The sequence below is a fragment of the Ochlerotatus camptorhynchus genome, unplaced genomic scaffold (assembly GCF_037179485.1).
Source record: "Ochlerotatus camptorhynchus isolate MF236.1 unplaced genomic scaffold, CSIRO-AGI_Acam_v1.1 ptg000328l, whole genome shotgun sequence".
NCBI classification, from domain to species: Eukaryota; Metazoa; Arthropoda; class Insecta; order Diptera; family Culicidae; genus Ochlerotatus; species Ochlerotatus camptorhynchus.
Genome location: NW_027040816.1, coordinates 5,961,276 through 5,984,299, shown reverse-complemented (window position 1 = coordinate 5,984,299; position 23,024 = coordinate 5,961,276). Strand labels below are relative to the sequence as shown.

Genomic DNA, 23,024 nt, shown 5'->3' with positions numbered 1-23,024 from the left:
TCTTCAATCGGCTGGCGAACGAATACTATGAATTTGAGCATCATCTACAACCAATAAAGACATTGCATTTCTCCTTGGTTGCCATAAATCGGTCTTTATTCTTGCGATTCCATACCAAAACATTCAAGGTGTCGGAAATACCGGGTTGCCGGGTTGGGTATTTTACAAACAATCACAGCTTGCTCTATGACCGGCACAATCGGTACACCTGCGGGACACTGGCAAAATAGATGACCCAAAATTCGTGTGCGGAGTGACCTACCCCTTGAAACAGGGTCGTTTTTAATCTTTTTACAATTAAAATAATCTACAGACCCTAGGAATTCTAGAAGTACCACAATGTCAAGAAATGGCTAAATTATACTATTGCAAACTTGCCGTTACACGTTTTTCGGAGGCATCGTATTCGAAGTGTTAATATATTTTATTTGGATTTAAAAAGCAATTCTGATTCATATCCCTCCCCTTGGCTAGTTTTTGCACCTTGTAGTACGCTTACTTATAGGCACTGACGTTGGGTGCGATACTGGTGGGTTTTGCCGCAAATCACTCTTATTTTTTACGCAGATGGATTTATTTGGGTTTGCAAGGGAATTATACTATTAAAATATTTCAGAAAGTGCCCAACAGTGCTCCTTCTATTTGCGTGACAAGCTTTCATTGTTGTTTTCATTGAGGTATTACTCAGGGAACAATGTTAAAACCATTTTTGTACATGGTATTGTAACTAATCCTATACGTGCTTCATTTTGATTTTTGACTATGGCTCGGGATTTCCACTGTGGCGTGCTTCTATTGTGACATCCCAGGTAACAATTTGATGTTTAAAAAGTGTTGTTTAATCGATTTTTATTCAATCTTAAATTGAATAATTGATGTACAGAGACTGCTTAAATAACAGTCTTTTCCAACCCTTGTTCAGCCTTCTAGTGTTATTTCAAAAATAATAATGGAAGACTGCCTCATATCTTATGCATTTATATGGAGCTAACCTTTGCATTTCGGGATTCGAACCGGCAGTCTCTGATTCACATGCGTCAACCATACCTACTGGACCACTTAAGCATATGTTTGGCAAAAGGTATGATCATTGGAATGAAGCACGTCAAATTTAAGTTGAATAACAGCAAACGGAAGAGTATTAAACAGCAATGCATACATTCCTTTCATTTTCAAGTGCAGTTAATACAATGTGGATACAAGTTCGTGGTTTATTTCGTTGGTCATTTTGATGCTATTTTAGTGCCAGAATTGAGTAATATTTTTGGAATGCGGTCTGAAACTTCAGTGCAATAAAACAGACAAAACACAGGAATACAAATGTTAATACTTCCAACGTCGTCGCAGCTTCATCTACATGGAGCCATTCCTAAAAAAATTCTTTTCCTTGTTTCTACTGCTGCCACTGCTTGTAATTAGAAAGATACGCAGTGAATTTAGAAGAACTAAAATGCCGGAAATGCAACGAGTGACACAGATACTGACGACATTTAACAAATCAAGCTATCAAAATATGTGTAATGCATTGCTGATTTGTGAAGTTCGGTTAAGCTTAAGTAAGGCTTGATCAATCTTTGGATCAGCTAACTTATTGAGGTTGGATTATGGGGATACAATTCGCTTCATGCACTACTAATCAACTATATATTCAGCCTAATGTTAATCAGCTTTGTACACCTTAAATCAACCAATAATCAGCTTCTGTTCTTAATATTCAGCTTGAATTGTTACTTGGGATACTCACTCATACGTATTTTTGTGGTACGACATAGTGGAAGCGTGTGAGCATAGTTGGAGCATTAGACTGGTGCAAAATTTGAAATTTTCGCTCCACAGTGTTCAAACGGTTCCAAATTGGGCCCTGATTAGCCTCCCAAAATTTGAACTCATTTAGGGAGAAACTGACTTGGCACAAACCATTTGAAGGTTAGGTGGGAATTACTATCAAGAAACCATAATTTCGGTTCATATCTATCTCAAAATTCACCAGTTCACTCTACTTTAGAAAATGATAGCTGAGCTTGTTGAAAATTTTCTCAGCTACAACTTTGTTGAAGACCACTTTTCGATCAAATGTAAGGAACCATAATTATTAATGATTCAAGTCACTGATGTCGTATGATTATACTCAATTATCTGTTCAGCAGGCAACATTAGTGTTTATGACGCGTAGAATAGAAGACAAAACTCATGGCTACTATGTCACACTAGAAATACTCAGAGGGAGAGATAGGCGGAGAAAACAAAATACAATTCGGCAGCAGGGATTAGTTCCTAAATTATCTTGCAACCCTTGCTAGAAGCTAGTATTTCAAATGACTTTTATTTTTGATTCGATTTACGTGCATAATAATAATTGATTGCATCGCAATATTTTGCACATTTCTTGTTGCCATTCATTAACCAACGAAGATCAATGATTCAATAGAGTTAGAATATTGTTTTTGGTTCCAAAAACTAGGGGTTGGTTGGAAATGCTAACATGAAGCTTTAGTGTGATAATTTATTAGCTAGATAATGGTTATTAGAAGAGGGTAGGTGGATAGTTCCGTTAGAGTACGGCAGTATGAAAATTGAATAGAAGTTGAAAAAGAGCGAAGGGCCATTAATGCGACAGTTTTTGAAGTCAGACGCACATCTTTTGCCTAACCCGTACGATGTACGCGGAGACTTGAAGTATGTCTGCAAGTCTACAGGCAAAAGATGTGCGTCCTCCTTCTGCTCATAACTGACTGCGGCTGTGGAATAGTTCTAGCAACGTTTCATCACTACCTAAAGTCCCACGACAGCACTTCCAGTCGATGGTGTGTTATTATGGCCCTTCGCTCATTTTCAATTTCTATTCAATTTTCATACTGCCGTACTCTAACGGAACTATCCACCTATCCTCTTCTAAAGATAATTCTCTAGCTAATAAATTACTACACTAAAGCTTCATGTTAGCATTTCCAACCAACTCTGAAAATCGCTAACTTCGCGTATGAAGTAACATAAAAACACTTTTAATGATCCAAAAACTAGTTGAATTTGAGAAGCACACAACACATAAAGGTGATTAAATTTCTGTTCGATTGCAATACTCTCAAATTTATTCTAGTAAGAATAAGAAATCCTCGGAAAAAATCTCATATGAATGTTCGATTGGCTCAGATTTTGACAGTTCGTTTGGCTCAAAACATTCTCTCCGCCCATCTCTCCCTCTGAATATTTCAAGAGCAAATTTTCATTACGTCGAATGTAACAAAGGTAAACAAAGTCGAGTTATGAGTGTCAATAGATGCTCCTGCTATTACACTATATACTGTCCGAATATAGGATCACATCCCATTTTTAAATTTATTTACCAGACGAATTGCTTTTTGACGTAATCACCTTCCGATCAAAATAGTTTTCGATGTTACTTAAGTCACCCGATTTCTATGGAGATGCCGTTTGCCTTAAGTAACAGCACTGAGAAACCCGTGAAAAGTGTGCTTTCGTCGTTTCGCTTTCTCATTATTAAAGTGAATAAATCGAACTGTTTGTTGCTAAGATGATTTCGGTGGTCCTAAAATGATGAATGGGCTGCACGTAAGGAGACGTAATTGATAATTCTCCCGAATATCCTGGTAAATACACTTTGACTTAAGTAACAATAGGGGCCACCAAACGACGTATAATAACTTTTGACTCAAAAACCAGTATTTCTTAGCATGAAAGCTAGCGATTTGCCTTTGTATTATTAAAACCCGGCTAAATATGTTAAACATTGCTATCACTATGAGATTATATGTGTTTAATTGGAAATAGGAATAACTTTTCGGTCATCAAAACAAAACTTTATTTTTCTCGGATCGGTGCGAATGTTACTTACGACATAATGAAAATTTGCTCTTGATTTCTATGTCACACTGCAGAATACAGTGTTGCCCACAATACAGTTGCTTAATCTTGCCATAAGATTGTCAATCTCTTAAACAATTAATAACTATTTAACGTTTGGCCGAAAAATTACTTTCTGCAAAGTTGTAGCTGGTAATAATTCCCATAAGAATAGAAATAGAATTTGTTAACAGTACAATAAGTAAAAAAGGCTAGAAGACAATGAACAAAAAGTTTCGTTTTCCCATAGTAATTTCCAATGGTTTGTGCCAAGTCAGTTTCTTATCAAATGAGGTTAATCTTTCGGAGGCTAATCAGGACCCGATTTGAAACCGTTTGAACACTGTGGAGCGAAAATTTCAAATTTTGCATCAGTCTATTGGAGCATATTCCCCATATAATTTAAAAATCAGCTAGGAAACTATCTTCAAAGTGAAGCATATTAGTCACTTGAAGGTTTCACTTGGGTCGAACTAAGCTATAATAAATAGGTATAGGTCAAAATCAAAAGTACTTGAAACACGTTTAATTTTAGATTACAAGCACAAGTGCAGGTACTAAAACATGGCAAACTCAATTTTTTTTAAATTTATGTTTCAATCTTGATCTTGATTTCTCGACTTCGAGATAGGTCCAAACAAAATGCATATGCTGAGAAAAGATTCCTTATGACATTGTAAAATGGTGAAAAGTATTCAAAATTGTTGTGATCATCGCGCAGGGAGGCTGCAGGAAGCCGTCGTCACCTTCCTTATCTTTTCCTCTGCACACTGTAGATAGTAGCGCGTGCGATGCCGTAAGTGGTTAGAGATCGCCGATATCGTGACAGGAGAAAAGTAGCAAACGTTGTCCGGTTGTAGGTAGCAGCACATGGCACGACTAGAGCCAGCAAATATGATAGTTACGATAGGTACGTACCCACATGCATGACGACGGACCATCGAAAGGAAAAATCAATTTAACAAATTTACTTTCTTATCAGTGAGTTGTATCTACACGGTCAAATGGTGAGAAGAAAGTATACGTGTAGCACACAAATGTTTGAATTACTTCTAGGAACTCGGACAAGTCGAGCGGCAGCTTCGAACGCAGCTAAATATTTATCGAACAGGCTCTTTTTTTTTTAGTATCGGTTGATTTGATGGAGCGAACAAACACAAACACACGGTGATTCATAATTCTGCGAAGCGACCCAGAGGTGGACGAGACGAGGAATGGTTTGCAAGTCAATCTTCTCCGCTGCGGCGGCTTAGCCAAGCAAATTGTCGCCAACACTGTCGTCCATCAGAATGTAGAGAGAACGAACGAATCAACCGATCGACTTGCGCTCTGTTGGCTCTAATTTGAATTTATGAGAGAATATACCTACTCCGAATGATCTAGCAGCGCATTCCTTCAATTTGGTACCCGGCGGTTCGTTAATTGAGACTGCCTTGTGGAGAGTGTATCACATGGTACTGTCTCCAAATGGGCCACACGATTCAATAAATTTGCATTCGTCGGAATGGGAACGACCCTATTATCCTATAGATGTTACTGCCTTGCTAGTATTCGTCGTGAAAAGTTGCTCGAGGAACTAACTGACCAAGATTGAAATATAAAATTAGTACCGGAACCCTACCGGAGGGATCTATTCCGTTTTGTTGATGCTTGCTGCGCACTATGAATGCATCAGTTGTGCAGCGTTTTCATCACACATTGGTGCACGTCGGAAAGCAATCGTTTTCGGTGGTCGTCGATACCATAAAAGGGGGAAGGTGTGAACCGCCAAAGAGATCGACCAAAAATATTCGCCGGTTAAGTTTTGGAACATCCGATTTGATTGAATCATCAATTGAAGATTCATTTTCATTATCAAGCACAGAAGGGGGTCATAGGGCCAGGTCTCCAGTGAAACATCGCTGTCCATGCAGCACGAGGGTAGAGGTAAAGATTTGGCTCGACAGAATAATAATCACAGGGCTCAAGTGAATCCTGCTTAAGATGTCGGATAGGGAGGAATAGTGTTTCAAGTAGGGAATAGTCGGAGTAACAGTAGTAATAGTAATAGTAAAAGTTGGAAAGTAAACGTACCGAAGACCATGTTTTTCAATACCTGTAAATCTTGTAAATCCAGTTACCTATCATATAAATTTGCATATCATCTAGGGTACATGTCCATAACCTCGGTCTAATATGAAGCCTTCAATAACATTTTATGTCATATCTTATTTGATAATTGAGCTGCAAACGGTGTTTAACTGGCAACATGCAAGTTTAGATATTCTTATTATTTTGATATTAAATAAGCACGACCGAAAGTTGTAAAACTCACTATTTAAACATGAAAGCTCTTCAGGTACGTGGATGTAATGTCGGTCTACTGTAATCAAATTGGTCTATATAAATTGATGCAACTTCGGCCTATCGAAGATGACCCTCGATCTACAAAGGTCCGGCATGTTAAATTGCGCTTCTTTTTCACTCTTTATCATTCATACGTAACCACATTGTTCACGTCACTTACACTTCTCGCGTAAGAACTGATGAGGAAGAAAGAGACAGTGTTTTCTTTCCGGTTGATCCAGATAACATAAATGACGATTCTTTTAGAATCAACATAAAAGCCAAGTAGATCATCTCACGACCACATATATAACGAACTGTCAAGTCAATTCTAGATCAACATGTGAAATGGGCTTATGTTCCAAATATAAACAATGGCTTAAACGTCGATTTCTCGCAGATTAAGATTCATTCAGGCAAACCAACGTGGACGTGTTGTGATTCATGAGCAATCGTGTAAAGTCATTATTTACATTCGGCTCATAGGGCCTTATCACATGTTGCTCTAAAAATGGAGTGTTTTTTACTCATAAGTTAAATAATAGGGTAGAGAACTACTTCGGCCGAATCGTCCATTTTGGGCCTATCGTGCAGAAAACTTCCAATAAATCCATGATTTCATAGTTAACACGTCAATTATGCATTTGGTACGATACTTTAGTTAATAAGCTACCGAACGAAGTCAATGCGAACGCGTGGTATGAAGTTTTACACCCATTATTCCCAAAAACAAAAGAAGCGCTCCGACCGAATTATTTTTTATCTTCATCCGATAGGCCGAAGTAAATTCAATGGCTTTTCAATTGCGTTTCAATGCGTTAGGCCGAGTTTGGCGTCAAGAAGCAGTGTTGGACTTTTGACAATATCTCAACGATTGGTTTCTCGTTTTCAAATCTTACGGTACGTAAGGAAAGGTAAATAAATTTGAAAGCCATCAGTAATAATAACAATCCGTTTGATGCTAAACTGAACTAGATTAAGAAAGACTAAGTGCGGGTTGTGCTTAATAGGCCGGAAATGGAGTAGTTAACCCTATTTCTAAAAAATTCTAAATCTCCGATTAATTCTAAATCTTATAAAATTTTGTTGAAATTATCTTTCCTTTCGATTAATATTCATTTTTGGAACAAACATCACTGTTACTGTTACCCAGTGAGTGGCAATGACAAGAGGGGTTATGTTATGGATTAGTATGTTTTAACAGAAGGTTAACCACTCTGTCCTTCAGTACCTACAGGACAAGCACCCTATTTTGAACAGTAATAATTTCATATGATTACCCAACTAAGCATATCAAGCTGAACATTGCATTAGGTCCTAAGTAACATGTACAGATTCTCTTGGTCGACTTTCTCTTTTTTCCCACGGTCATGTGAAGACATTCCCAGGTATTTCCAGCACACAGTTCGATAAAAGAAGTTTTTAAGAAGCATCTAATACGACAAACAAAACAAGAAACGGTTATGTGCTCAAGTTATTAACGAAAGAGAAAGTCGATGGAGAGAATCGAGCAATGTTACTTAAGACCTAACGCAATGTTCAGCTTGATATATCAGTGACATTGCCTCACTTTGAACCTACATTTATATTTTTTTTTTTGTGATTATATGGTTACTTGGATACTTTTTTATGGTATCAAGCTGAAAACTTGACCCATGTGAGTAAATTTTGCTTCTATCTTTCGACAATACTACAAAAGGACTAGCCTATGTTGGCAGTTTGAACACTGGTTCTAGCATATTGTTTCAAGATAGTTTTGGAAAAAATGCTGTGACGTGAGTGCGTATTAACGAGGCAAAAGCTATATCCGCGTAGTAATGCGATTGAATTAGTATTGAATTGTGAATCCCGTAAGCTCCGTAGACCCCGTTAAATCCGACAGTCGCGAAAAGTTAAAGCTGCACTTGACAAAATAGATTAAACGTATTAACGAGGCAAAGGGTACGTCCGTGTAGTACTCCGATTGAATCAGTAAATCTATTTAAGTATAACATATCTAAACTAAGAGAGTTCCGTAAACCGAGCAAGTTCCGAACGCCGCGCGAAACAGCAGAAAAAAAAACAGTAGCAGAGTGCCACCAAAATAAATGTGATAGCCTATGTTGACAAGCTGATTAATTTTGGTTTCCACCCTAAATATTCTACTACTATAGAGATTCTAAAATTTCCCGTCCGTACCGACTAAATTCGAAAAACTACATAATCCCAGAATGCGTTTGGAAAGCTGTATTGAATTGCGCATTACTAAAGCTCCGTTGAGTCCCGACAGCCGCGAAAAGTTCAAGGGGTCTATTATCACCGTCACGTCACCTCACTTTCTTGTCACCGTGACAGAAAAGGGACGCTCATAATCGCTCCGGTGACGTGACTCTCGGCGCTGAGTGACAAAAAGTGAGGCTCATACATGGTGGCCAGACCTACCGATTAATCGGTAGTCCTACCGATTTTCGGGATGGTTAAAAACTACCGATTTTTCACTTTTCCTACCGAGAATCACAGATTTTTAGAAATCTTGAAAAATGTTCAATACCTACAGTTGTGTTTAATATAATAGCAGCGCATACCGATTTCCATACAAAATGGTCAACTTTGACATGATGTAACTTTGATAATAAATTGATGCTGAAACTTTCGCAAAATAACAAATTTTTGAAGCACCTGTTGGAAAGTGAGACACTAGGTAAAATTTGTCAAAATAATAGCAGTTTTAATTTGAATTCTTATGTACCGCTAATATTTTAAACATTTTAAACTATTATGTACATTTGTTAATTGGGTGGGGATTGTTAGAATTTTGAGTAATGTAAAATTAAAAATCTCAAAATTGAGCTGAAATGCAAATTATTAGTACTGCTATTATTTTGAACAATTTTTCCTAGTGTCTCACTTTTCGGCAGGTGCTTCCAAAAATTTGGTTTTTTGTAATCGTAAAATTGAACATATTTGTAGTAAAGAGCCTGAATTTATAAAGAGACGATATGAGAACAAAGTTATAACTTGTCAAAGCTGACCATTTTGTATGGAAATCGGCATGCGCTGCTATTATATTGAACACAGGTGTATGTTTTGTTTTCCGTGTAGTCAGAATTAGAAATATTGATTTCAACACGTTTAAAGCAGAAGAACTGAAGGACAGTGTATTGTTCTGAAGCAGAACGGGGGAGGGTTTCAAGCAGGGGGAACGACACTCACTTGGATGTATTTTTTCAGTCTAGTAATTACTTGGGATTTTCGGGAAAAAAAATTATTGATGGGATTTTTTTGAGTGTGTCGTGTTGACGAAAATAGAGCACGGATAGAAAAAATAGATGGAACAGATCAGGGAATGGATGTGATGTAAGGGGTGTTAAGAAGTTTCAGAGGAATACAAGTCCGAACACAGGAATGGGTAGGAATGTGTTGACGTGCCACTCGCTTTGATGGAAGCCGAGATTAGACTCATGATGTTCTGCTCAGTAAGCAAAAACGGTTGCTCTAAGGCCACCGAGCCCCTCATGTCACATAATACCGTTGCTCAAATTTTTGTATCCATTCAAACCCGGAACCAACGACAACAACGAGTTTCGCAAAATACACGGATACACAAGCGATTTTACCATAAACCTCTTTGATATGTAAGGACCTGGGACAGCGTTTTTCTTCTCAGTAAGCAGGCCACTGTAACACCTTATCTACTATATACAAATTGCTTATCAAAGCATGTTCTGATAAATTACATTTTTTGTGCAAATTTGGTGTTAATTTCGTTAATTTTGGAATCTATTTTGGCAATGGCTGCCTCTTCGTGTAAATTTGTTATTCTAGTGTCGAAAGGACGATCAAGTACCTCAGCACTCTATTCTGAGCGACCTGAATTTAGTTCCTGTGAGTCTGTGCACATGATTCCCACACCGGAGCAGCGTAGAGGACCGCAGGTGCTATGATTTGTTTGTAGACAGCCAGTTTGTTTACCCTTGATAGGCGGGATCTGCGGCAAATCAGCGGATACAGACACCTAACCAAGGTAGAACACTTAACTACAGTTTTCTCTACTTGCGAACGGAAGAGGAGCTTTTCATCGAACAACATCCCGAGATAGGTTACTTCGGTGGACCACTCAACCGTTGTGCCATCCATGATTACAGTACAAGAGGGAGCCGGTTTCAGTTTGGGCGATTGCCGATGGAGGAACATGATCGCTTGTGTTTTGGATAATCAACAAAGGCGTTAAGGCATCGTTGAAGTTTGTTCGTTATTTCGCGAGGCATCCTTCCTTTGACGGCTATTGTGGTATCATCTGCGAACAGGAAAAACACGCAACCGTCACCGAGGGGAGGAATGTCGGAAGTGTAAATGCTGTAAAGCAAGGGGCCCAGCAGACTGCCTTGCGGGACACCTGCTGGGATGGAAAACGTGTCTGAAAGACAACCATTCAACGATACCTTAAACGACCTTTGCTGAAGGTAGTTACGGGTGATTTTAACCAGAATAATGGGAAGTTGAAGTTACAAAGCTTTTACACAAGTCCGTTATGCCAAACCTTTTTTTTTTTATATTATAGTCACTTAACGCTCTTGGGTCATTCGTGACTTGTCGGGAGGTGAGATTTGAACTCGTGACTTTGGCGTGAGAGGTATGGATGCTAACCACTACGCCGGGATCGCCCCCCTCATGCCAAACATTGTCAAACGCCTTTTCAACGTCTAACAAGGCCATGGCTGTGGACTTGGATACAGCTTTGTTACTTCGGATGTTATTCATCACCCGCACTAGCTGGTGATTAGTGGAGTGCCCCTTCCTGAACCCGAACTGTTCCGGTAGGAGAATGTTGTGCTCCTCGACAAACTTGGGCAAACGATTGAGAATAAGTTTCTCGAACAATTTGCTCAGCGCTGAAAGGAGGCTGATTGGTCTGTAGCTTGAAGCTAGCGTTGGGTCCTTCCCGGGTTTGCGGATAGGTATGATTTTCGCTGTCTTCCAGATACTTGGAAAGTAGTGCAGTTCCAAGCATCTGCTGAAGACAGCAGCCAGCAGAGAGTGAACCTTCATGCTGAGATTTTTCAACACTAGGTTGAATATTTCGTCAAACCCGGGGGCCTTCATGTTTTTGGTGCATTTCAGCACTGAGCAAATCTGTTCCACTGTGATTCTATCTTCCGGTGGGATGGGACAAGGGGAGGAATCAAGGTTGAGTACGCATTGCTCAACCTGAACTTCGAGCGGACTTTGGATGTTGGAGCCAAGCAAGTGCGATTTGACAATATGCTCACCAATCGCATTTGCTATCTCCTGAGGGGTGATTATGAGCCGTTGGTAATCATTTTCATCTTTGAGTGGTGGAATGGGTTTAGGGTGCGTCTTTAGGACCTTGGCAACTTTCCAGAATCGTCTGGAGCGGTCGTCCAGATTCTGGACAAGCCGCCCGAAACTTTCGTTTCGGAGTGAGACCATTCTGGAAGCAATCTCTTTGTTCAGATCGGCCATTTCACGTTTCCTCGCTCCAGTCCTCTGAAACTGGCGTCTACGAACATTTCTCAGGCGAATTAAGAGTTGGGTGTGGGAATCAATGGCAATAAACTTACCCCTCACAGGAACTCGTCGGACTCACGCCTCGTCAGCCACGGTTATGGCTTGGTGAAGTCCCTCCAACGCTCGGTCGATGTCCTCCACGGAGTCAAGCGGCGGGTTGTCGATGATGTGCCTGTCTACCACGCGTTCAAACTGGGCCCAGTTTACGCGATGATAGTCCTTGCGCAGGCTTGTAGCAGGAGCCACGTTGCAGCCTAATTCAGCTACCACCGGTTGGTGGTCGGAGCTGAGTTCGTTCAAGGCTACCGCCTTAGACAAGCCGATATTTGTCAGGAACAGGTCTAGCGTCGATGGGTTGCCCGCCGGTGAGATAAATGTTGGCTCATCCGAAAACCAAACGGAGTACAGCCCATGCTGTGAGTGGTCGAACAGCAGACGATCGTTCTGGTTCTGCCTGTAGTTCCACCAGGCTTCATGGCGAGCGTTTAGATCACCTCCTACTACGAAGCGGGAACCGTTACGGGTGATGGTGGACAGGTTTTTCTTGAATTTAGCCGCTAATCCACTGCTGGCGGCACACTGTCGAGGGCAGTAGACGGCGATGAACTGGACGTATCCAGTCGACGACTCTACCTCCACACAAAGGGCCTCGATGATAGAGGTGCGGATAAAGGGTGATACGGTCAAAATTTGGTCAAGGGAAAACGCGTGTAAATCGGTGAAATCGTTTATTTAAAAAATCAAATTAAATTTCTTTTTCAAGTTCAATTAGTATAAAATTCAGGAAAAATATTCAGTTAGGCTTCCGCTTTTCCAAATCCGAATTGCCGGGCCTTACGCTTGACCCCTGCCATCAGATTTTGTACAGCCACCTTGTCCACCTTCTTCGCCGCAGAAAGCCAGTTTGCCTTGAACTGCTGCTCGCCCTTAGCAGTTTTTTTGGTCTTCTTTAGGTTCCGCTTGACAATAGCCCAGTATTTCTCAATTGGGCGGAGCTCTGGCGTGTTGGGAGGGTTCTTGTCCTTGGGAACCACCTGCACGTTGTTGGTGGCGTACCACTCCATGGCCTTTTTACCGTAATGGCAAGATGCCAAATCCGGCCAAAACAGTACGGAACAACCGTGTTTCTTCAGGAAAGGCAGCAGACGTTTATTCAAACACTCTTTCACGTAAATTTCTTGGTTGACAGTCCCGGAAGCTATGAAAATGCTGCTTTTCAAGCCACAGGTACAGATGGCTTGCCAAACCAGATATTTCTTTGCGAACTTTGACAGTTTCATGTGCTTGAAAACATCTGCTACCTTTCTCCTTCCTTTTGCCGTATAAAACTCCTGTCCCGGAAGCTGCTTGTAGTCGGCTTTGACGTAGGTTTCGTCGTTCATTACCACGCAGTCAAACTTCGTCAGCATCGTCGTGTACAGCCTCCGGGATCGCGCTTTGGCCGTCGTATTTTGTTTATCATCGCGATTTGGAGTCACTACCTTCTTGTAAGTCGATAGTCCGGCTCGTTTTTTGGCTCGATGCACGGTTGTAGACGATACACCCAGCTTATTTGCGGCATCTCGGAGAGAGAGGTTAGGGTTTCGCTTGAAACTACCGGCAACTCTCTTTGTCGTCTCAGCGGCTTCCGGTTTTCGATTTCCCCCCGATCCAGACTTCCTGGCTGTCGACAAACGTTCCCCAAACACTTTAATTACATTTGTAACGGATGATTTGGCAACTTTTAGCGATTTTGCCAACTTTGCGTGCGAGTAGCTCGGATTTTCGCGATGCGCGAGCAAAATTTTGATACGCTGCTCTTCTTGCTTGCACGGCATTTTGACAACTGAAGAGTGAATTCCAAAATCAAAATAGGAGCAACATTCTACACACACACACACCTTCAAAATGAGGGGTGTTCAGGTTTTTTAAATGCAAAATTGAAAGAAATACGTCAAGTTGATATTGACCAAATTTTGACCGTATCACCCTTTATGAAACAGAGTGTGGTATTTTATTCCTTTCTTGATGACGACCGCAACACCACCCCCCCTGGAGCTGGTGCGATCAAGCCGAATAATGTTGTGGTCAGGCAACCAGAAGCTGTCGCCGGACTTTAGATGGGTCTCGGTAAGAAGGCCCACTTCGATGCTGTGCTTGCGGAGGAAGTCGGCAAGCTTAATCTCTTTTGCTCTTACAGAGCAAGCATTCCAGGTGACGATAGTTAGCGGTTTAGACGCCATACTGGATGATGAACTTACCGAGCACTTGGATCTGTTCGGGCTTATTGCGGCACTTACGAAGAGCACCGGACATGTTGACGAAAATTTCCATCAGTTCATCCGCTGAGAACAGATCGGGGTTGTTGTTTTGCGCTGTTGGTTGTCTCCAGAATCCAGGGGGATGGAGAGCTTTGGCCAGCAGAATCACCGGAAGCTTCTTGAGGGGGGGTGGGTTGCACCCGCGAATTCGCTTGCCTTTGCTGGGCAGCACGAAGAGGCGGAAAATCCTCCGTCCTGAATGCTGGGGTTTTGTCCTTCTTGCGTCCTGGTTGATTGTTGCTTGACGCCTGCTTTCGGATGCGTTTGAAGTCCTCGCGTTTGGAGCACTGTTTGCCGGAACCTTGATGTGCACCACCACAGTTGGCGCATTTTAACGCCACAGCTCCATCCGCAGGGCAGTCAGAAGTGGCGTGTTCGTGAGCGCAGTTGCTGCAGCGTGGCTTGATGTTGCAGTTGCGGGTACCGTGTCCAAAATTGAGGCACCGCTGGCACTACGTTACGTCACGATGGCCGCCACGGTATGGCTCCCACCGTACGATGATGGAGTAGATCCATCGGATGGCTTGCAGCGCATTGAGAGTCACCGTCCCTTTCTGGAAGTACACCAGGAAGAGACAATCCGGGTACGCCTTCACGTTTTCGTCTCCCCTTGTCATTCGGAAGACAGCGATTGGGGCTAGCTTGTACCGGTTGATTTCAGCTTCGACCATCTTGGGGTCGAAGTTTGGTAGACTACCTTGAAGGGCTTCTCACCGGGGATGTCGTGTGTGAAGATATTTCACGGCCACTTCATACTCCGCTTTCGTTCGGAGCATCACCTTGGTGCCGATCCTGCCGAGCTTAAACTCAGCCCAGTTTCGTTGTCGACGGCGTCGCCGAAATCACCAATGACGCTGACGTTCGTCGCGGTGGCGTCGTCCCGTCCACTCGCACCATCGGACTGGCCTTGATTTTTCATCCTCTTCTTAGACCGCTTCACCGTGGCTGAGGTGGTATTCCCTACATCGGTGGGAAGAGTAGCGTACCTATTCGAAATAGGTACACTCAAGCTACCCTCACCGCTGTTCTTCGTCTCCGTTTTCTCTCGGAGCCTGCTCCGGGAGCGCTGTCTTCCCATCACACGAAGCGACCGACACTACTGACGACGCGATTAAACTGCGAATGTTTGGAACAAACTAGAAACTTTAGAACAACTCGACAGAGCGAGCAAAGGCCGAACTGTACTGCTTGACGTTCAAGCAGAGAATGCCATGCACGAAGAAAACGATTTGGCAAGCGTATTTATTACCGCTGCATTTCTCCTCCCTTCCATTCATTGGTGAAATTGTGAGCGCAATGTGTCGTGTGTCCGATTTGCGCTCTATCGTTACGTCCGTGTTTGGGATTTTTCGTTACATGTCACTGATTTTTTTAATGTGACCCCCAGTATAGATATTAAAGACGTAGTCCTACATCAAAATGCACGAACGAGGGATGCTCCGGTTGCAAACCAATACCTGGGAATGTGCATGATAGAGGGTGCTAGTGTGCATGCAAAATACGCTTGACGATATTTTCCTTCTAAGAGTTATGTCTGTTTGTCTATGGTGTTGGTTTGTGAGGCGGCCTACGCTTTGTTAACAAATGCTGATGAGCCCTTTTTTATTGTTAATCCAGGTTTGAGATCGACGATCAAGTTGTGACTGGTCATGTATTAGGTATAACAAAATACACTACGAGGAGGAAGGGGGGTCTGAAATTGGTCAAAGATATGCTACGTCATTTATGAATGTTCCTGTAATACTCTGTTCACACAACCTACAGCGGAGATTCGCTATTTGGGGGAGGTATTTTCGCGTTTTTAACGTATTTAATCAATTCGCGGAGGTCTATTATCACCGTCTCGTTACTTCATCACTAAGTGCTTTTAATCTTCACTAAGTGACAAACAGTGACGCTCACAATCGCTCCAGTAACGTGACTCCGTCATCAAGTGACTCAAGTGACACTCATAGCATAGAGGTAACTCTAAGACCAGAAGGTCCCGAAGAAACGAGCTCAACTTTTTGGCTTAGCTCTGGTACTCTCTTCGGTCCCAAGCTAATCGATGCACCCCTCGAAACATAGGAAAATCCACTAACCCCTCATTTTATCTGTCAAACTTTCATAGCGAATCAAAACAAACATTGTGTAAGACTAGAATTTCGACTAGAATGGGGTACGTTAATCGATTTGCTTGGGAACAATAGGCTAGTCAAGTAGTGAGCCAATTTAAAATCGTTAGTTTCGTATTGATTTTTGCTCATAGGGCCTTATTACGGGTGTCACTACACGGTGATAATGAAGTGATACTCAGAATAAGAGCCGTGATTGCCGTACAAATCAAATGGGAATCACTTCACCGTGACGACAAGTGACAAGTTTCCACCGTGAAGTGACATCCATAATAAGCCCCATAATCGCTTCAGTGAAATGATCACCAGGTGATGTGCCGGTTATAATAGACCCCCAATATTATCACCGTCACTTCACCTGGTGATCACTTCACTGGAGCGATTATGAGCGTCACTTGAGTCACTTTTTGTCACTTGGTGACGGAGTCACGTCACCGGAGCGATTGATTAAATAGAATTTAAAAAACTAAGTTAAATACTATCTACTAAAGGGTGTCGACGATGAAATTGCCACACTATGAAATTGCTCTAACTTTTTAACCGTTGGGTAGAATTTAATGAAAATTTGGGTGGATTTAGTTCATAGTGCATTATTTACATCCTGCAAGTTTTAAAGTCCTGTGATCAAAACTCGCGGAAATGGAGTCGAAAGAACAGCTCGTGCGTGATAAAATCTTGCGCATTCATCACGAGAACAAGGATCTCTCGCATCGTTCCATCGCTAAAACGTTGGGAATCGCGAATTCCACGGTGTCGCGAGTGATTAAGCGGTTCGAGGAACGGTTGACCACCGATCGGAAGCCCAGAAGTGAAGGAAAAAGTATTCCGTACAACACCAAAAATCACAACCGCGTAGTTGGGGCCTTCAACCGAAATCCGAACGCCTCCGTTAGGGATGTGGCTAAGAAGCTGCACCTAAGCCGAAGTTTTGTCCAGAAGGCCAAAACTAAGGCTGGGCTTCGAACGTTCAAGGTACAACAGGCCCCTAATCGCGACGAGAAGCAGAACAAGTCCGCCAGGAAGTTGTACCTCAACATGCTGACGAAAGTTGAATGCTGCATCATGGACGACGAAACATATGTGAAGGCCGACTTCAAACAGATCCCCGGCAACTTGTTTTTCACGGCCAAGGATAAGTTCAGCGTTCCGGAGCATGTCCGCACTCAGAAGATGTCCAAATTTGCGAAGAAATTCCTGGTTTGGCAAGCCATCTGCACGTGCGGGAAGCGGAGTGCACCTTTCGTGACCCAGGACACGATGAACGGACAGGTGTACATAAAAGAGTGCCTCCAGAAGCGGCTGCTTCCTCTCCTGAAGGCCCACAACGTCCCAACAATCTTCTGGCCGGATTTGGCCTCATGCCACTACTCCAAGGACGTGCTGAAGTGGTATGCGGACAATAAGGTCAATTTCGTGCCGAAAATGTTCAACCCTCCCAACACTCCGGAGCTCCGCCCCATCGAGAAGTACTGGGCGATTATGAAGCAGCACCTTCTTAAACGACCTAAGGAACTGAAGAAAGTATGGGTTTACATGCAAAAAACGGTTGATTCACAGGTTGTGCAGAATCTTATGGCCGGGGTTAAGGCCAAGGTGCGGGCATTTGCGTATGGACTGTAAATAAAATACGAGTAAAATGGTAAAATGAAGTTTAATAGTTATTTCTCAATCCCTGAAAATTTGATGGCAATCGGATGAAAACTCGAATTTTGCGAATCAATTTTGTGTGTGGCAATTTCATCGTGGACACCTTTTAAAGGAGCCACCTCAAAATTTAAATTGAACCGATATGTGATTATAGAATCTCAGCCAGATTAACTTTTCTCCCCAAATTATTCAACCTACTCTTGATTAGTTTCAAAGACCAGGGCTGATTCCACTCACCCGCCATAAAAAAAAATGTTTTTCGGAATTATGAAATCACTAGAACCGAAAACGGTAATCAGTACTAGAAAGCCACAAGAACAGTCTGCAAACAACGTGCCCGACACACAAAACCCGTCACCATCTCGTCCAGCGCGTCACAATCAGCGATTCTACGACTCGTGAGCGCTCAGTGAACGCTCGCCGACTGCAACGTACCGAAAGCGGAACTGAGTCAAACACGTACCTCCCAACCTACTCCTGTATCTGACAAGCACAAAATACCACTATAGCATCCAATGATTCCACAAACCCGAAAAACACCCTTCACAGCGAAGTGAGTGGAAGCAACCCTGTCGAAGAGTATATTTCCCTTTCAACACTAAATCAAACTATATGAGTCAACATAAGATAGTAGTGAAACCCAACCCCAGTAGAGATTTTCACGTCCGGTTGTATTGGTGCGATATGTGAGAATGTGTTAGTGAATATCTGAGGGAAATACACACCCCCCGAGCATCTAGACAGAAAACCTTAGTTTCACGTACCCACTTGCAAATTGTAGATGTCTCCACCGTACGTAAACAATGGGGTCAGCCATCGTTGGTGGCACAACTTTTTTCACATCAGAAAACATGTTTTTGTTTCACTTCATGTGGACGTCGAAAGCAAACCAAGAATAAATTTTGAGTGAGACGTATTACTGGTGTTGTATTGTATCTTGGAATTCAATCGATTTAATTATATCAAAATTCATCATCATCGCTTTCGTGTGTGTGTGTGTGAGAGATAAAGAGAGAGAGAGAGAGAGAGAGAGATAGATAGGGAGAGAGAGAGAAAGAGAAAGAGAAAGCACCACCCTAATACAAATGTTCCAAACACGAACCATAACCCAAATGGTTTAACCATATGACACATAGTTCGGAACCTGCACAGGTTTTTAAGCACTTTTTATGGTTATTTCCTATATGGGCACTGGGCAGTAACCCGATTAAAGGGTTTCGTTTATTTCGGTTATGTGGTTGCCGACAAACATCACTTAGTTCCCGGATTTTAGGGTCTTGTTCCGTCCATATATCCGGAACCAGTTAATCGATTGAAAGTCTATTAATTAACATTCTATAGAATCATGGTAGCTTTCATTTGGTTGTTGTTGCGTTCAATTCGGTAGAGTGGTTGCCGAGAAATACATATAAGAAAATTGTCCTACGCGCTCTCTCACACACATAAATAGACAGACATTTTCCGATCCCGTCATGCTGAGTCGATTGGAAGACTATTAGAAAAAAATATCAATGTTTTTATAAAAAGTTAAAAAAAAAACAAAAAACTTAAAAACGGGGAAAAAAAAGTTGATAAAAAAATTAGACCAATTGTAAATTTACTCCACCATTATTCGATTTGACAGAACCAGAGTACCAGAATTTTCGGGGTACATTAGCATTACACTGGAGCTGTTCAGTTGCTCCCGGGGTGGAAATACATTACAAATCGATGTCAAACTCATTTTGACAGTACTTTCATACATTTTTAGGTTAGCCAGAGGAAAATAATAAACGGCGTTGCTCCCAAGGGGGGGGAGAGGTGGCTGTCAAATACGAACAATCGTCGCCTACCTCGCATAACTGGTTCCAAACGTAAACAAGCCATAAGAAACCTACAGGGTTTGTTTACGTTTGGAACCAGTTTCATACAAGATGATCAGTAGGCTGATTTGACAGCACGTCCTCCCCCCTCCCAGGTTGCTCCCGCTAGTGTGCGTGCGTTGAACGTCACTAATCTCTATATTTACCGGTGTGATACTGTCACTAGCGGCTCTGGTTCTCTCAAGCCGCTCAAGCCAGACGGCACACTGCCACGACATGAGCTAGACATGCCGGCTATAAACCCACCATCTCCAACGCTCCAATATGACATGAGATTAAGCCCTCCCACCAACGTCAAGGTGCAAAAACCAAGCCATGGGGAGGGGATTTGATTGAATCATCAATTGAAGATTATCTAAAAAGGTTTAAAATCACCGCCATTCAAAATCAGCTGTGAAGAAACTTTTCACATTTTGCGTAGTTAACCCAACAAGAACAGCATTGACGGATTAAAAACATCATTCACAGCTAATCCAACCAATTATTCTCTTATCTTGTAACCCTTGCGCAGCTATAACCGTCCGAGCGTAGGCACGGCTTCCAGCGAGAGAGGGCACCCACCAAGCTATGGCCAGACGCTATGCTTGAACGTGTCCGAATCGGTGGTTTCAGTGGAACGTACAAAGTAAGAAGTGCCGAGCTGGCGCGCGACAAGAAATCCCAAACCAAAGCGGTGACCGTCCTTTTCCTCGATGAAACAACCCACACGTTCCAGCTAGAGAAGAAGGCCAAGGGATCGGATCTGCTCGAGCTGGTCTTTCAGCACCTGGAGCTCTCCGAGCGGGACTACTTTGGACTGCAGTTTCAGCCGAAATGTGCCGCCACCAGCAGCAGCAGCAGCAGCAGCAGCAACAACAACAAGGGGGACAAGAATGGATCCAGTGGCACCGGCGGAGGTAGCGAAGGGGGAGCCAACTCGATCGAGTCCGGTCGATGGCTCGATCCGAACAAACCATTTCGGAAGCAATGGAACGCGGTGCGCCTCTCGGGGGACCTCAGTCCGGTGCTTATCTTTCGAGTGAAGTTTTACATTACCGATCCGAGCCGACTGTGCGAAGAGTATACGAGATATCAGTTTTATCTACAGATAAGACGGGATATATTTCAAGGAAAACTTCTGGTGGCACTGAACACCGCCTGTCTGCTCGCTAGTTATACAGTGCAGTGTAAGTTTCGTGATTGCATTGGAGGGATTTCGATTACGTGTAACGATGATTGCAATTACAGCTGAACTGGGCGATTACAACCCACTGGAACACACTCATGGTTATCTCAGTGATATGCAGCTGCTGCCGGAGCAAAACGAAGAGACAGAACATCGAATATCGGAACTGCACAAGCTTCATCGGGGGCAGCTACCCGCGGATGCCGAGTACAACTATTTAGAACATGCCAAACGGTTGGATATGTTCGGTATAGACTTTCACAAGGCAACGGTTAGTACAGGCATCGCTCCGGGTTGCTTGGAAATGTGAGAAACTGATTTCGATCGATATTTTCTAGGACTCGGCCGGAAAAGATCTGAAGCTCGGTGTCTCCTCCATAGGTTTACTAGTCTACCAAAACGGTATTCGCATCAACACCTTCTCCTGGTCCAAAATGGTGAAGGTGTCGTTCAAACGGAAAGATTTCTTCATTCAGCTTCGACGGGAACTGGTGAGTTAGATTCGCTTTTAAGATAGGTACCTAAATCTGTTCACATCACTAACTGTACTGTTGTTACTCGTTTTAGTCCGAGAGCTACGACACACTGCTGGGCTTCAACATGGGCGCTCATCGCAATGCAAAATCACTCTGGAAAGCGTGTGTAGAACATCACTCGTTTTTCCGACTGCAGAGACCGCACCGCTCACCACGATTCCTGCCATTAACCCTAGGTTCTAAGTAGGTCTCACCGTCGGGATTCGTTTTTAGAAAATTTACTAAAATTCTGTTCCCCGCAGGTTCCACTATTCCGGCCGTACCGAACTACAAGCCGTCCAGGAAAGCCGGCACCGTAGCAAGGTGGCAAAAATCTTCATCCGTTCACCCAGTAAACGTCTGCTGACCGGTTCTCAACCCCAGTCACCACTACTGAATGGTTCCGGCAATGAGAGCACCAACGGAACCGCCGCCAACAAAAATCAACTGTCGCTGCTGTCGTTGACCAAGGCCACTCGGACGTACGATAAGGTCACATCCAAGACTCCGTCGATTCCGAGGAAGGCTTGGGAGCCACAGGCTGATGAGTAAGTATCCGATTGGACCATAGAAAACTTCCAGTTTAACCACCTTCCCCCTTACAGTCCTACTTTCATCGAACACTGCGCCCGGACGTACGATGCGCAGATTCCGACCATGTTCGATTCCCCGCCGGCGTACAACGGCATCAACAATCCGGAAAACAGTGTACCCAAGGAGGAAGGTCTCGTCACGATACGGTTGGTGGCCGACGAACAGGGTCGCTTCGGTTTCAATGTTAAAGGCGGTGTGGATCTGAACCTTCCGGTGCAGGTGTCCCGAGTGGCTCCGCATACGCCGGCCGACAAGAGCACTCCCCGGATCTGCGAAGGTGACCAGCTGGTGATGATCAACGGGCGCGACGTGGGCACCATGATGCACGAACAGGTTGTGAATTTGATCCGTGCCTCACGGCAGGGCGGCGAACTAATGCTGACGCTGAAACCGAACGCCTTAGTCGACTATACGGAGGAGGAACCACTGTATCAGTACGTTCCGGAGGAGAATGACATCGTGCGGGGCGAACTGAACGGCGATCAGTTGTTTACGCAGTCGTTGCTGCTGCTGAGCGACGGGCTGGCGTCCGGTTCGCTGCTGGCACAGTATGAGCAGATGTACAGGAAGAATGCCGATCTGGCAATCACCGAGGCCAGGAAGAACGACAATCTGAACAAGAACCGCTACAGGGATATTTCGCCTTGTAAGTACCTATATGTTGTCGGTGGGACACGCGCACATGTATCAGTGTGTGGTGCTATGACCACTCGTTGAACTTTACTATTTACGTCGGATTTCCAGAGAAATAGCATGAAATTAAAATTTGGGGAAGGAGACGAAATCTTCACAAGAATTCATCAGATATGGTCATTGGGGTTAGAACATATTAGTGTTTAACTCTCTCATTCCCATGGTAGCAATGTACTATTAAATCATCAGTGCTTATTTAAGCTTCTCCGTGTGCTCATTCAGGGCGTCGGCTCAGTGAAGAAATTTAAATTCCATGATATTCCAGTCGTTTTCAGAAAAAAATCCAGGTTATGAAAACCATCTAACTTTTCAAAAATCTCCAATTTTAAACATGGTTCAAGCACTAACCAGCATGTTACTGTAATTGATAGCGATGGGTTAAGGTACCTGCAAGCATTTTGATTTCGGTCAGCTTGCTATCTTCATAATATCTCCAAAAT

The 23,024-nt window shown here is 43.0% G+C and overlaps 1 protein-coding gene across 1 annotated transcript in view; it reads left to right on the top strand.

Annotated features, from left to right (window-relative positions):
* The window catches only part of Ptpmeg (protein tyrosine phosphatase Meg), a 30,745-nt gene that overhangs the window by 5,793 nt on the left and 1,928 nt on the right, over positions 1-23,024 (top strand). Inside the window, exons 2-7 of the mRNA XM_065230123.1 lie at positions 20,129-20,783; positions 20,845-21,053; positions 21,121-21,273; positions 21,350-21,501; positions 21,561-21,845; positions 21,903-22,537. Coding sequence (XP_065086195.1) covers positions 20,198-20,783; positions 20,845-21,053; positions 21,121-21,273; positions 21,350-21,501; positions 21,561-21,845; positions 21,903-22,537 — 2,020 coding nt within the window. The 5' untranslated portion in view covers positions 20,129-20,197. The remainder of the gene's footprint in view (positions 1-20,128; positions 20,784-20,844; positions 21,054-21,120; positions 21,274-21,349; positions 21,502-21,560; positions 21,846-21,902; positions 22,538-23,024) is intronic.